The sequence below is a fragment of the Rhamphochromis sp. 'chilingali' genome, assembly GCF_963969265.1.
Source record: "Rhamphochromis sp. 'chilingali' genome assembly, chromosome: 10".
NCBI lineage: Eukaryota > Metazoa > Chordata > Actinopteri > Cichliformes > Cichlidae > Rhamphochromis > Rhamphochromis sp. 'chilingali'.
Window position 1 is genome coordinate 14,055,017 of NC_137937.1, and position 16,697 is coordinate 14,071,713.

The 16,697-nt window shown below is 40.3% G+C and overlaps 1 protein-coding gene across 2 annotated transcripts in view; it reads right to left on the minus strand.

Moving 5' to 3' along the window:
- Nucleotides 1-2,941: 2,941 nt before the first annotated feature.
- Nucleotides 2,942-16,697, minus strand: part of mfsd3 (major facilitator superfamily domain containing 3) — a 28,262-nt gene continuing 14,506 nt past the window's right edge. For both annotated transcript variants that reach the window (XM_080894437.1, XM_080894436.1), the window contains exons 3-6: nt 16,444-16,591; nt 10,367-10,467; nt 7,646-7,755; nt 2,942-3,914 (exon numbers count right to left, since the gene is read on the minus strand). In XM_080894437.1, the coding sequence (XP_080750563.1) occupies nt 3,717-3,914; nt 7,646-7,755; nt 10,367-10,467; nt 16,444-16,591 (557 nt within the window). In that variant the 3' untranslated portion in view covers nt 2,942-3,716. The remainder of the gene's footprint in view (nt 3,915-7,645; nt 7,756-10,366; nt 10,468-16,443; nt 16,592-16,697) is intronic.

Here is a 16,697-nt window from a genome sequence, read left to right on the forward strand (position 1 = left end):
AAATGCTTGGGGACAGAAGGCAAACATAGTATTCTGTAACACATATAATACCTTGAAGACTAATATGCTGGCATTTTGGTTATACCATCAACATTAGATGCATTTTAAATGGTCAGATGGTATTTATTTCCCTAATCTTTCTTTGGTTATTTCAGGTAACAGGAAGTGTCTGAAATCTTTGTGTATCCCATCAAAAAATGTCCTAGAGTGAAGTTAGTCGAGATGGCAGAAGAGGAATACAAAGACTAAAGACAAAGCGGTGGGAAGGAGAGATGAGCTTGGAAGTGAGAGGAGAAGGAGACAGAGAGGGAGAGAGAGGTGTCCGTGACTCTCTTTCTCCAAATAAACAAAAAGTAAACACCGGTGGAGGAAACACTGTGACACTTGATGCTGCTGATCGCTCCTCCACCTGCCCACTCAGGTTTCCCAGAAGACCATTCTGCCAACCGCAGGACAAAAGCAGCACCAAAAGCCAACACCTCTCTCCCCCCGAAGCACTCGGACACAAAAGCGAGGGAGAAAAAAGCGATACAACACCTTTGTTTGCCGAGATTAAAACATGTTGCATTCTCTGCCTCCCTCCCTCTCTCCCCAGAGGTAACTCTACCAGGCAGGAGATGTGACTGTCAGCGAACTCTCTCCGTTCTAGGCAGCGCATAAAATCCGCCTTATTATTTCCGTGTTTCCTATTGTCTCGGTGTCATTGTGGCGAGTCTTGTGACACTGTGATTAGCTGATCAGGCTTGGCACAGCGTGAATGGGGCATCTCCTTTTGCTGTGCCTCCTGTGTGATACAGGTATAAAGTTGGTGATGTGACCAGACTTGTGCCCCAACCCAATTGTTAATGAACGAAACACAATCGCAGCTGATAAAAAGCAAAGGGAAAAAAACAAAACAAAACACCCTTACCTTCCCATATAGGGAATGCATCTCTGGTGATAACAGCTCAACAAAATCCACACATGGACTAACACAAAGCACTGCTGATTCAAAGAATAGGTACAGCTCTGTGTGTGCAGCAAATGCCTGATGAATTGAGCCATCTTGTCGTCGAGTTGGCAACAGCTCTTATGCAATTCCCAGGATTTTTATTCCACAAAGTTAGGAGTTAACATGTGCACCAACACGCACATCAAAACCACCAGTCTGTCACTACAATGGGCAACTGTGGCAGGGAGGTCAGCCCTCAGATGCTCACTCTCACCACAGGGAGGTTTGTGGCAATCTGGCAACTGCAGTAGGAGGTCTCACTCTCATCAGCACTGCTGGATCAAGACCACTTCCTTACCTTTCTTTACTCTCATCTGCACAGGCTTTAAAATAGAGCTCACAAATTATTTGCCTGCAGTTGTTTCAAACCTCTTTCTTCATACGAAATCATTTACAGTGATCTCTGAGGAAAAATTAAAGGAAAGAAGGGATTGTTTTATGGAGAGAAGTGCAAACTTTGGAAAGGCTTATGGAGACCTAACTAAACAGATACATATAAGGCTCACTTGAAACTCTCCCCTTTATCCCGCAAGACAACAAAATGCCCAGATAACAACAGTGGGTGAAGAAGTGTAAAGTGGAGGTGTATTCAGGTGCCATGTAAGCTGGTTTAATCCTCCTTCATAGCATTTGTTGTGTCATTAAAGCTGTATGGGGTTGGGGATCATGTGACATGGGGCCTATTGACTTCTGTAGCCCTTAGCTAGGACACAACAGAGAGCCAGTGTGGTTTTCAGGGTTGCCACAAGTCAAAAGTGGATTTTCAAAGGCAGGTGTACCCTCAAAGACCACATAGGACCTTTTTTTTCTAGAATAAAAACGTGATAAAATTCAATAACAGGAAGACAAAAATAGACTCAACGTTTTACTCAGCAGCTTTATTTTTGTGCAAATCTCAGGCAACACAGTAGCTGAGAGACAAGAGATATGCTTTGCTTATACGTACCACAAGTCATCGGACCTGGCTACATGGATAAAAGAGTACAGATGTGCTATGGCATCCCTTTATGTGCCATGTGAGTGAAAGCAGTCTTTTTTTATTTAGATAAACGTGCTGAGGTTACTGCCTTTATTTAAAACCAGTCCATCGTTGTCCAACAATGAATTTTAAGACTTAATTTCTATTATTACATTCAGCTATGTGAAGGATTTTACTTTTATTCTCACCGAGCCTTGTAAGAAAAACATTCTACATTGCTGTTTCATTCGTATATTATAACTGGAGAAAATTATTTTCTATAGGATACAGTACCATAAAGAGTTACAGCATATAGAGCGTGTAATATTGTGCATTTGATATTTTTTTAACATGAAAAAACACAAAAAAAGTATAATGTTGTCAAGAACTGCAGTTTCCCAGTGATGTTGGTCATTCAAGTTTTCTTTAATAACAAGTTCGATTCAAAGGTGAGACGAGATGGCACCATGCAGTGTGTAAGGCTGAGGTTTCCTACAAGAAGCCAAGTGAAGGATGAATGTATTTGGTAACAAAAGAAAAGAAGTATTAAGGAGTATTGTACTCTGCAAAGAAATGAAACAGAATACAGTCAGGTCCAGTCCAGTCGGCTTGTGTTTGGACAGAGACGCCCTTTGTTGTTTGTTTGCAGTTTTACTCTAAAAGTCCACAAATGGATTTTTTTTTTTAACGAAGCAGTACAGATTTGATTTGAATTTAGACTTTCAGCTTTAATTTAACATTTTACCTTACTGTGCTATTCACAGAGCTATTCTACTTTATTTAAGCTATGTTGTGCTTAATGTTTTGGCTGCTGTGACACAGTATTTTCCCAAGTTTTAGGATAAATAAACGATAAAATATTAAGTGTTTGGGTATTACAGCCATGTAACAAACAGTTTATCCACGTTCCTGGGCTACATGAGCTGTATGGTCCTCATTATTTCCCCATAATATACGACCCTGACTGTAAATACTAAATCTGTAACTCTTAATTCTTTTTTTTTTTTAATGAGAAAGTCCCAGTAAATATGACTCTACATTGGTTAATTGTTAGATAGCATGTTGTATGTGTTGCCGCTCTACTCAGTCTGACTACTCTGTATTTGCCTCCTGTGCATCGTACCATACAGCGTTGATACGAGGTAGCAATTTTTTTTTCCATTTACAGCTGTAAACCATACAACCCAGGAGAATGATTAACAAATTTACATACAGTTCATTATGACCGAACAAGCATAACAAAGAAGCAATATTGCTTTTGGCTACAGCTCTTATTGCTGTCTTATGACAATATTAAAATAGCTCAGATGATTTTATAAAAGGCTTTGATTTTTTTTCCCTTTGATTCCAAGTGATTCTTTTAGACTCCAAACTGCCCAACATTATCCACACCTCATCATCCTCCCTTCAGAAAACTCTACACACTAATCCTTACCTACCCAGTATCTGCAAGCCTCACCGTACTCCAGTATTTTTAAGACTTTATATATGCAAAAATAAAATATCGCAAATCTGCCAGGGACATGATGTGCAATTAAGAAAACACTCAACAAGAAAAAAACTCTGTGACAGAGTACTTAAATAGCATGGCTGATTTTCCATTAAAAATGGCTGAGATAAACTTATTCAAGATCTCGTAAACTGAAATGAGTTTCTGAAGTCATGTGAGTTACATTTAACAGGATTCAAGAGCTTTTTAATGAGTCCAAATACTCAAATTATTTCACCACTGTTTCAGAACCTAAGCCAGGATGTTTCACCCTGATCTCATTTGGGCTGCTGGTGTTCCCTAAGAGCACCGGTGAAGGTAGCTGTCCACACGTGCAGGGCCGTTCCGGCAGAGAGGGTGAGGAAGAAGAGGAAGGCAACTTGGAAACCAAACCAATCCACCAAGCCTCCGGCCAGAGCGCTGAACATCAGCTTCCCCAGCACCTCGAGAGTAGCCAAGAAACTGTAGTGGGTCGCCTACAGGGAGAATTGGCAGCCGAGAGGTAGGATGAGGGGAAAAGAGATTAAAAGGGGAAGGTAAAGTAGAAGGAAAAATGGAGAGTTTGGGAAAGAAAGACACATTGTCAGTAAAAAGAGATAGCAGTATTGGGAGTAGAGTGCAACACAGTTACAAAAAAAAAACAACAACAACGTGAGACTTCATCCTATCCACCAGCACAGCTTATCACCTTCTGTCTCTTAGGCATTAACATGGTTAACACAATTAACCACTACAGGGAGAAACAGGGCGAGAGATTTGATCTGAAAACTTCTGGGAAAAACAAACTGCAAAAGAAGAGAAAAATCCGAAATGCTGGAATACTGGAAGAGAAAGCGTGAGATCATGGCCTGAGATGATGGAAAGAGGCCAAGTGAAGCAGGCTATCTGATCTCAGCCTTAGGCTTTCAAGAGCGGAGTGAGAGAGGGAGAACAAGAAGGAAAGAGATTACCTAATCTCCCCAAGCCTCCTCCCTCTGCCCAAGAGCAGCAGGTAGCTCTGACAAACATGGAACTCTAGTGACACCTAGACCATTACCTGAGCACATTAATTAAAATTAAGAAAAGCAGAATTCATTAGAACAAATGCTTCGAGTCCTATAATCAGAATACATTTACAAGAAGCCTGCACTGTTAATTGTGAATTTCCCAACTCTGGGGCTAATAAAGAAATCTTATCTTATCTGACAAAGAAATATTTTATCTACAAATTAGTTTTTGTGTTACAAGAGGAAAAAGATACCACACTTAACTTTATAGGACGTTTTTACAACTTTGTCGGGTTCAGAATTGTGCTTTTGTTTGCACACTGTCAACGAGATAAACAAGGGTAACATTACAATCCCTTAAATGTCCCGTGCTGCAAGAAATACTCGTAAGTGTTTCTTACTAAGTGACTAAGTGTTTCCTGCAAATTATTTGTATTACTGTAGGAACAGAGCCATGACAGTTAGTCCAATAATTTATCAGCAGATTAACCCTTAACTGGGATCACTTTGATTTCTGTTTTTTGTTAAAGCAAAAACATTTAATATTCTCTGCAGTAGGGCTGGGCCATATTATACCGTTCACGGTAATACCGGTATAATGTTAGGCAATGATAGGAAAATGAAATATCGCGACAGAATATGAGTAAAATGCGCATGCGCAGTGCCTTTGTTTTCATACACACATGGCAGATTGTTGAGTGAAACAGATGAACCAGAATTGGTTTGTAAAAATGGTGCAACTTCAGTGATGTGGAACTGGTTTGGTGTTTGTCCGTCAGATACACGACAAAGCACATTTTTTTGCAGAACATGCAAGCGGCCGTCGTTATTGTCGTATATGTCGGACTAAGATGCTCTTAAATCTGGGAGTAATCTGGGTCCTAAACTCCGTATGTTTCAGGTCAAACGAACACTGCAGCATCACTGAGAGTTAAAAACTGTCTAAATTCTTTCATCTTTAATAAAACGATCAGCATTGCTGCTTTACCAGGTGTAACTATGAAGTTTAACTTCCAGGCATCCATGAAAACAAAATTTATTACATTTAATGGAGTTAGAAGTTAGCAGAAGCTAGCGGAAGTTAGCTCGCTAGTTTCGCTAGTTACCTAAGCATGATATTGCATGTTCTGACTGATTTCTGAAAAAATTCAAACGTACAGCTCTGCTTTCACTTCCAACATAAATGAAGACAGGAAACTAAACAGCAGTGACGTTTGTAGGGTTACTGAAGTTGGGCTAGCTGGTATATAATGATGTGCTACGTGATCGCTAGCGACACAGCTATGTTAGCATAACATAAACAGTGAAGCTGGAGGACGAACACTAACACTTTTCCACTTATAAAAGTTAACGTTAAGGTTCCTGATAGTTAGAGACAAATGCAATCGCATGGCAGGATGCTGTAAACGGACCAAACTTCAGTCAGGAGAACAACTGAGATAATCCATCCACAATACGAGGTTAGTTATACTGCAACAACATGGGAATAGAGCGGTTGCCAAAGAATTCAACATTAATGAATCAATGGTACAGAAGTGGAGGAAGCAAGAAGAATGAGTTTAATAAAGTTTGATTTATCTGACTGCTTTGTTTCACTTAATGTGCGTTATAATCCCGTGCACCTTATGGTCCGAAAAATGCGTACTGCACACTGCAGTTTAATGTTGCAAAGCACCTCTTTTTAACTTCAGTGGATATTATACATGGTTATGCTCAGGATATGTCAGCCCATTTCTACTGGAAATGCCTTTTGGTTAAACTTTCAGCAAGGAATTTGCATTTGCACTGTTACATTTTTATAAAGCTTTAATGTACATAAAAACCAGCTTCTTGTTTAAGTGAAAATAAATGGAAGGTTGTCTTTTTGCGCTAGTAATGTTGTGGAGTTGTATTTTGTCTCGCATCAATTATATCGTCAGTTATATCGTTATCGCAAATTTTCAAATATATATCGTGATAAATATTTTTGGCCATATCGCCCTACTCTACTCTGCAGTTCACTACCGTCTTTTCTTTTCTTATTTATGACTTTTTTTTTAGATTTTGGAGAATGGACCATGCTCACTAAATCAGCTGAGGGCATTTCTCACTGGAAAAAAACAAAGACTGAAAATCATATCAGAATCTGATGAGTGGTGAGTGGGGTCTGTGGTCTGCAGGCTGAGGTAGAGCGCTCTGAGAGCCTGTGTAACCACAGTTAAGTGAAGTGCCTTTATTCTGAGCAACTTGTTTAACGGATTCGGTTTCTTTCTCCTGGGGATCGTTAACAAGCACTCACAGTATCAGTTTTCTGTTACTGGATAGCACTACCTTCAGTAACGCACACATTTACACACCAAGCGCAGGTGAGCTAATGCTCTCCTCTCATGTATGTACACACAGACCAAAATCCCACACCGACACTACAAAGAAAAACAGCCAGTCTGTGTCATGAGAATCTCTCAGATTAACCTCTGCTCTCCTTGTGAAATGCTGTACTTGTTCTCTCTCCTTTCATTAAGTTAAATTTCATAACTGGATCCTGGTGTCTGTGCTTCAGCTTGTGATTTTTTTCCCCTTCATCTTTCTTTTTCACTTTAGGACTGACAGCAATTTAAATGATAATTTGTCACCTTCAGAGATTGACTGAGTGACGTCTGAATGGCTGTGTGAAAAACGATCACCTCCAGGCAACGCTGGCCCAGATACGACGGGGACAAAAGGAGTTATGTCAAAGAGGAGAAAATGAGCAAGGAGAGGAAAAAATTCAGAGTTGGAAAAGAGAGCGTTTAAAAGACTAGAGAATGACAAAGAGACAGGCAGTAGGAGGGACAATGTCAGCAAGGGGGCCAGCAATGCAAGGAAACTGGGGCTGCTGAAACTTGACATTTTCCAGGTGGAAACAGCTGATGAAAACTGACAGGTACAGGTGACAAAAGGTATGGCACTTAATGCTGAAAGATTTCCCTCTCCAGCATCACTTTGACAACCAAAGGAAATGAGCTAACATTACATAATTTAACCTAAACAGAGGTGGTTGGGGGGGGGGGGGAGAAAGACAGAGGGTGAAAACAATGAAAAGACTGTATTGTTGGCTTGTTGAGCCACAGGAGACCTAACAGTAAAGCACAACGCAATAAACATTAAAAAAGATGATGACAACAGAGCAAAACTTGTACATGAAAGCAGCCCTGAGCTAGTTAATGAGCTTGTTGGCGGGAATGGACAGAACTCCTTTTTACCTGAATGCTTTCCTCGGCCCTCTGAGTGCAATGCATCATGGTAGTGAAGGTGAGCGTGGTGATGAGACCACCCAGGAAGTGTTGAACACTCATGCTCAAGACTGCCATACCTGAGAAAGCACACACACGCAAGTAAAATGGATCAAAACCAGCCTTGACGCATCTGAGTCTAACTACAATAAGACAACAGAAAACCCAGCAGTTCCTTTTCTGAAAGCAGGCAGAAAGCTTGCAGCTTTACACGTCGTTTTCTCTGCTACACTACTCACTTTACAATTCTATGTTAAAGTGAAAGCAGAGAGACAAAGCAGCGAGAAACAGTAATCTGCTGAAGTGCAGCTCCCCCCCCTCAGTCCCAGTCCCCAAAACACATGTAGTGTATCCTCTGAGGGGAAGTGGCAGAGCAGTGTTAGTGGGGAAACAGAGGAACCACAGAGCCTATCTGTCTCTGCTCCCACTAACACTGAATTATTCACTCAAGCCGCCAGAGTTTTTGCCGAGCAAGACTCTTCAGTCAGCGACATAAGACTGGTGGAGTCAAAAAGATACACCGACTGATCAGACTGGAAGAACGGGAAGCGGAGGGTTATCATGTAATATTGAAAAATCTGAAACTGAATGTTTTTTTTCTGTTTTGAGGGTTTTTAGTCAAGTTTTCCTGAAATCTTTGTTCTGGGTTTAAAATGGAGGCGGGAGATGCCTCTACTTTGAGTTGGAGAAGCTTGATAGGGTAAGAGACGGGCTCAGGAGGAGATGAATGGTGTGAATGTGAATCCCGACCGGCTGTTCAGCGCAATCAGATGTGTCATTCAGACATTAATAAATGAATAACTGTCTGGAGGGAGACCTCTCCTACAGACGTCCTCCACGTCATGCATTAAGACTGAACGCTTGAACTATAGGCCACTGGTTAACACAAGGTCTAACAGCATTTGAAACTGCCAGTGACATTAGTACCAGGCTTTACATCCAAAGTTTGACCTTTCAAACTTGACCCACTTTTCCTTCTAAGGGTTCTTCACTTGTCATACAGCTGACACAAAAAGTGTTCAAAATCTCAAACATTTTATATTGTAGTCATTCATGATTTCAACAACTCTCTTTTCCCCAATCTTCCTATTTTAGTTGCTCCCATTAAGGGATCCCAATAGGATTGTTCACCTCCATCTAACCCCTTGCATTCTTTTCCGTACCTCCAACACTCTGCATGTCCTCCTTGACTACATCACGAATCTTCCTCTTTTCTTCCCGCCTGGCAGCTTCATGTTCAGCATCCTTTGTCCAATAATCCCACTATCCCTCCTCTGCACATGCCAAAACCATCTCACCCTTGTCTCTCTGATATCCTCATTTCTAATCTTGTCCATCCTGGTCACTAAGCACCTGGCACCTGTCTTTCTGTCAGGGCCGCCATCTCCAAACTACACATCATAAAAGGACTCACTACCAAGTTGCAAGCCTTTCCTTTCCCTCTTGCTGCCCTCACCTGTCACAAATCACCCCTGACACTTTCCCCCATCCACTCCAACCTGCCTGCACCCTCTTGTTCACCTTTCTTCTGTACCATCTGTTGCTTTGGAGGGTTGACTTGAGATATTTAAAATCATTATACCTGTCTCTCTCTCTCATTCATACACATGTATTCTGTCTTACTTTTGCTGACTTTCACTTCTGTTCTCTTCAGAACACACTTCCACCTAACCAGGCTCTCATCCATCAGCTCTCTACTTTCACTACAGAGCACAATGTTATTTGGAGACATCACAGTCTCTCCATAGGCTCCAGCTAACTTCATCTGTTAGCCTGTCCATCACCACTGGAAACAAGAAGGGGTTCAGGGCCCATCCCTGATGTAATCGCACCCCTCACTTCAGACCCACCTGTCACTCCTACCACACACTATACAAATTGCCAGTTTAAAGAAGAAGGTTTTGGAAGCCCTACTTCTAAACGTCTCTTGTTATATATCCGACTGGAGCGATGACGTGTTAGGCCAATGACTACAGGTCAGCTTCAAGTGCACATGGAAATGCATTAAATCTGAATGAATCTACTGAAAGATTTACATCTTATCCTGTCACAACAAATGTCTAATGTAAAACCCTGCTACCGAAGTCTTACTTAACCTCAATATCAAGTTACTTTCCTGTCACTGTCACTATAAACAAACAAAGAAACAAATAAATAAATAAATATCAGCTGCTTAACCACAGAACTAACACTCATTTTACACATATCCAGAACCTAAACGCACTAGCAGAAATACCATAAAACAATAGTATTGCAGTAAACCTGGGGACTATCATTGCTTGTGTCTTGCTGAGCCTGCCATAAGCACTGAACAGCATTATTTTTGCTGACTTCATTCCCTGCTGATAAAACTGTAACTGTGGCCACTGTTAGGCTTTGTAGCTTCACTGTGTTTGGTGTGTGTGTGATATTATTCACTGCCATTCACAATTTTTAAAACAAAGAATATAAAGATTCTAGGTTAATACGGGTCAGTGAGTATTAACACTTGTTTATTTGATTACTGCATATATGCTCATTGACATGATGACCAAACATGTAGCTCTTTGTTTTCATTGCCCGCTTCTGTCATATTTACATCAGAGCACCAAACATAAACCGGACTAAATAATCCAGAATTGTAGCATTTGTTAAAATATTTTGAAATCATTTACTTTGTGACCATTGTCTTATTGTGGGTTTGCTTCTCACCTTTCATGAGCGGTGATGGTTCGAGGACAGTGAGCAGAGAACTCTGGAAGACCATGCTGATTGTTCGCAACACAAACACGCGCCGCATCAGGGCCCCGATGCTGAGGAAAACCAGCAAACAAGAAGATCATCAAAGAGCTGTTAACTAACTTTTAAGTGTATTGATGAGCAGTGTGATACCTGATGAAAGCCACTCCAAGCTAATATCATTAAATTTAGAGACACTTTGTTTGTTTCTTCGCATTTCACAGACGCGCACACAGTTACATACGTGCACGTGCATAAGTAAACAAGTCCCCAGACACTAATTGATTCCCTGTTAGTGCAAGAAAATCATCCCCCTGTGGGTCTGGTTCATGACGTAATCAATAACCTAAGGAGATCCCCAGCATGAGAAAGATAATTAATCACTGTTAACATACATAAAAACACACACACGCACTCACACTGTTGTGTGACATCAGGGATTAACAATGCCAATCACTCAGAGGATACCTGCCACTCAAGGGACTGTGTGTGTTTGTTTATGGGGTTTTTTTGCATGTAATTATTTATGTGTTTTAAAAAAAGGTTGTGAGAAAGAAAGGGACACACAAAACAGGTTATCTGATTTAGTTAGGTAAGAAAATCTGAATTTATCTTTCATATTCAGACAGACTCTTTAAACATGTCTGCCAGTATAAATGTGACCGGAAACGAGGAGAAATAATGGTTCCCAAATAGATCTGTACCAGGGCTGTCGTGATTATATTTTCCAGCGGAGCTATCGACTATATTGATAAGTTATTTGATTACATGATTAATGGATTAAAACCTGTGCGTTTCAAAACATCTCAAAACCTAAAACCCAAGTTGATGCCATAAACTCTTTTAATTTAAATGTATTTTTATTTCTGTTCAAGACCCCCCCTCTTTCTTCTTTCACTCTTCCCTGTATCTTTATCTGGCTCTCTCTTCCCCCTGCACCCAGCGTTTCCTTACCTCTCTACTGGAAAACCAATCCTGCATCATTCACATGCTAAAGACATTCTTCTCTCTGTTGCTCCTTTGCCTCCCTTCTCAATGACAGCCTTTCATATCACGCGCTCTCAAGAGATGCTGAGGGATGTGTGTGTGTGTGAGAAAAAGAAACCTCCCTGGCTGCCACCTCACACGGGCCAGGCCCAGATAAGAATAACTACGTTCTCAGGTTGCCAGGGGCAGTTGTAAAGGGGGTCACTCACTGACCACTCAGCCGTTTCTGATGGTAGTGAGGATATACCTTCCAACGGAGCTTTTAGAGGAGGAACAACAGCCCAGCCTAACTAACAGCCCTTTCTGTGTGTGCGTATGTGTGTGTACGTGCAGGTGATGAGAAGTAGTAACCAAGTGGAGGAGCTGAGTGTACGTACAATCAGAAACTAGTTTTAACACTGAATCTACTACACATTTGTCATAACAGACCCACAGGCACAAACCACTGCTGTGCAATGATGTGATTTCACTTTTTAATTCTCACAGCTTGTAAAATCAAGTTAAAACTAAGGGGTTATCTTCAGCGGTCACATGAGAAAGCATCATACCAAAAATAAAAGAAAAACAGTTCATACTTGAGAAAAGGAATTCTTGATTCTCACAAAACAGGAGATGATTATACGAAATATTCACTCCACCTGTACAGGAATGGACTGTGAGAATCCAGTAAAAACATCACTTTTGCAGAAGACACACTTTCAAGCCAGAGTGAAGCATGTCAAGGACAACCCGGAAAAAGATTATGCAGACTGGAGGCCATCCTTTGGTCGGATGAGACAAAACTAGAACCACAGTACCTGCAAAGAACCCACACAGGCACAGGGAGAATGTGCAACCCCCACGCTCAAACCCAGAGCTTTACACACAGTTCAAATAAATTACTACTATACATTTCAGGGGAAGACAGTTTGAGACTGGATGAAGCCAGTGATTTATTTCCCAATGTACAGTCTTTGAATTTTATTGTACAATGGTTTTAAACCTAAAACATCACCAAGAATACTTACTAAGTATATTTTGGGTCAGTGCAAAACCTTGCAAAATGAAAAAAAGATTGGTAATGAAATTGATGGCTTGTACAAATTTAAAGGTATAATTTCCAGGCTAAATCTGTCTATCTTGTGCAAAATAACACATTTAGAGAGTATTCTCTGTGTTGTGAGGGTGTGAAGATTTTACCGCCTTTACAAGTTACATAGGTGTGAAATGGAGAGGGAGAGTGAAAGATCAAAAGCCAAAGTATGACAATGACATCTTTTGAAAGCACTTTCCCTAAAAAAAAAAAAAAAAAAGAAATTTTTGCCTTTGGAGGCTTTCTTTGTGTTTGCTAGTGTCACCTGACAAGTGGAGAAAGCCTGGAATCCAAGTGGAAGAAAAAGGACAAACAGACTGACATAAGAGAGAGCACATGGCAACTGATACATGTCAACAAACAGGCAAGCAAACACACTCATACAGCACTGACGCAGATAACAAAACAGGGCAACAGAGACTTTGCTTATCCATTAGCTCGTCATTATACCATGTACATCTAACATATGCTAATTACTTTATGCACATAGGTGCAGAATGTTCTAATCAGCAAAGATGTGAATTAATAGCAAGAATAAGGATTTATATTAAGACTACATCACTGCATGGAGTGGGAACTAACATAATATCCTCTGTCCAGGTATTGTTGTTAGTCACAGTTCCCATCGCATCAATATGGCCATAGGCAGGGCCGTCCTACAAAGTGATTCTATAGGCAGATCGAATAATCTTACATAACTGTGGTCAGGTGCAAATGGCACAATTTTATGTCATCTGTATTTAACATGGAAAATGTTTAAAAATCATATTATTAACACAAAAGATGTTTATTCAAATACACCAGAGTCTATGGAAATTTGTCTTTTTTTATTATTGTAAGATTGACAGGTTTTGTTTTTTTTCCTGAAAAGGTTTTTGGTATAAACAGTAATTAACAAATCTCATAACTTTACGAATCTTTAAAAAGTTTTATAGATTACTTTTTTGGCTCCTCCCTTCAAGAGTCACCAGAGTGGATCATCTTCCTCCATCTCACCTGATCTCACCCCATTCCTAGCATCCTCTTCTGTCACACCAACCCTCCACATGTCCTCCTTCACCACAGCCACAAATCTTCTCTGTGGTCTTCCTCTTTTCCTCCTGCCAGGCAACTTAATCTTATCCAGTATCTGTACTCTATACATGCCTAAACCATCTTGCCCCTTTTTGTCTCCAAACTGCATCTAAGCTGTCCCTCTGATGTACTTGTTTCTAATCCTATCCATTCTGGTCACTCCCGGTGAAAAGCTGAGTATCTTCAACTCTACCACCTTTCTTTTTGTTAGTGTCACCATCTCCAATCCATACATCATAGATGGTCTTGCTAACATCTTGCAAACCTTCACTTGCCACTTTCCTTCTGTCATACATCACCACTAACACTCGTCTCCACCCACCCCACCTTTCCTGCACTCTCTTCTTTACCTCTCTTGTGAACTACTGTCCATTGCTTTGGACGGTTGATTCCAGGTATTCAAACTCCTTTACTACCCTTCTCCATTCCATAAGCATTCTGTCTTGCTTCTGACTTTCATTCTTCTTTTCTCCAGAGCATACTTTTACCTCTGAAGTCTATCTTCCACCTCTTCCCTACTCTAACTACAGATCACCATTACCATCTATAAAGACCATAGCGCACAGTCTTCCTTCCTGACTCCTCTGTTAACCTATTCATCACTATTGGAAACAAGTAAGGGCTAAGAGCAGATCCCTGATGTAATCCCACCCCTGACAATGTTTATTCATCTCAAACTGTTGTAATTTACAATTGAATGTTCTAACAGGTACCTGTCTGTCACCTGTAGCAGAAAGTCTAGCATCTTATACCTGTCTGTAAAGGTGACAATTAAAAAAACTAGGTGGATATTGTGTCAAACTTGAGGGGTCCTTGTGTGTGTGTTTGCATTGTGTCTTTGCACACATCAGTGTTTGTCTGATGGATTTGCTGCTCATGTCCACGCTCCAGAGAGAGGGTTCCCATGCTCTCAAACAAGGCAGTGTTTACTTAAATTACTGCAAACCATATAAAGAGTGATACGAGGCTTAAAACATGAGATAGAGAAGTAAAGGAGACAGTCAGTGCACACAAAATCACAGACGAAAATAATGGTGGGTAAGTAATTTCTTGACAGCCACTCTTCCACTTAGACCCTTTCTGATAAAGCTTCAGTGAACAGTAGGTGAAACAAGTGAAGTGAACTTTTTCACCAGTTTCCTCAAATTTTTAAGGACTCACTACATACACACAAAGCACAATTTTTAAGGCTAATAGCTCTTTGAGAATTGTTTGATATTTCACGTTATGAAACCACTCTGGCCTATGCAACACTGCATACTGTGAAAAGTATTACTACTGTTTATTTCACCATCCTTAGTTAATCAGTGTGTTTACTGGACTATTATTTTGTCTCAGTTTTACTGAAGTAAACACTAAAAAGTAATTAACACTGGAAATACTCAAAGTCATTATAAATTTACAATAAATACTGGAGTATTATAAAAGATTAGCACTATAGGACACTTTACTTTAGTTTCCATATAATGGCCCAGTACTGTACTCTCACAACATGCATAGTGTTCAGAGCACAAGTTAGCGACATGTTGTGCTCAAGTATCTGCACTAAAGAGGTGATTGTTTTGTGTGTGCGTTATGCTTGGACACCAGATGTGAAACCCATCCAACAAGACTAACACCTGGGCTCATCGGATGGTGATCATGAGAACACATGGCTACATCAAAAGGGAATGGGTTCTTCAAAGGGGAATGTTTTGACAAATAGTATGACGTTGAAGTCTGACCTAGCTAAAAGTAATAAACTACAAACGAGAGAGTACCATTTTATTAGAGCTGAATACCTGCTAGAATGGAGGTAGGAGGGGGAGGGCACAGTAGGCCATTCTCTATAAATTAAGACCCCCCCTCCTACCGCCCGGTGTGTCTGTCTTTAATAGGGTTTGATTTTGTTTGTCTACTGTTTGCATCCCCCAGGGCATTTTTGTCTCTTTTTTGTCTGAGCTTTGGGTTTATTGGAACTGCTTTTCAATAAACTCTTTTATGCAATTTAAACTTGAATCTACAGTGGTTTTTGTGTATTTTCTGACTACATTAGTAATAGTTTAAGATTTTTGTTTAGAGAGTAAATCAAATCTTCACCTCCAATTTTTGAAACAACAGAATAGCCTTGTTGGTGCCTATCAAACTATTATCTCTGCAGTTTATTCTTGGATTCAAAGAAAGAAATGGGTAAAAATTATGTGTTTTTGGTACAGCCTGCTTGTAACAAAGTACCTAAAGCTACAATTTAAAATTGGTTCTTTGCTACAGTTGTCTGTTATGTATAGAAAAATTACAGGTTCATCTCTTGAGTAAGGAGTCTTTTTATGTATGAATGATTCAGGGGACAGTGTTATGTGGCTTAACAAAAAACAACTAAACAAAAATAAGAAACCCCAACAACATACTCTGAAAATGGTCAGGTTCAAGGACGAGACCGAAAATGAATGACAAAGCAGTCAATGTCCCAAGAAACATTTTATAGACCTTCAGAAAACCCAAAGAACTATTGTTCAAGACCACTTTAAAAAGTGCACAGTACTATATAACAGAAATGGATAGACCTATAAGAAAGTGATTTTGCAATGTCTTCTTGGATTGATGGTGATGGACTTTTTTCAGTACTCTTTAGCACTTGATATTAAATAATCGATTAACTGAAGAAACCTACCTGCCAGGTTAGTTCATGATTAAATATCTTAGTTTCAAGCCCAGGTGACTATTACACAGTTTCATGAAGAATGTGGAGTTAGTAACATGCAATTTAAAGTTTTTCACAGGCATTTTACACATTTTTCAAGGGCAAACACCCCCCAAAGACGCCGCTTAAATTGAAGGGTTTTGCAAAGTGAGACCACTTAAAAGAGTCACAAAATATTTCTGCCACAGAAAGGCCATGGTGAAACCAGTGATAAATGATGGTGCTGATGAAGGCTACCTAAACTGAGCGAGCAGCAGGCCTCCCAGGGACGATCCGCAGATGGAGAAACCCATGGCGATGACGCCGTTCCAGAAGCCGAGCTCCCTGGCAGTCATGTGGTGATCCAACAGGAACAGAGGAAACATGGTTACTGCACCCTGCTCACCTGCATACACAGTGATAGTAGACAGAGGTGGACAAGAAGAAGACGTCCAAATGAATGATGAATTAAAATGGGTGAAGGGTCAGGGTGGTGGTTTAGGGGTTGTAGG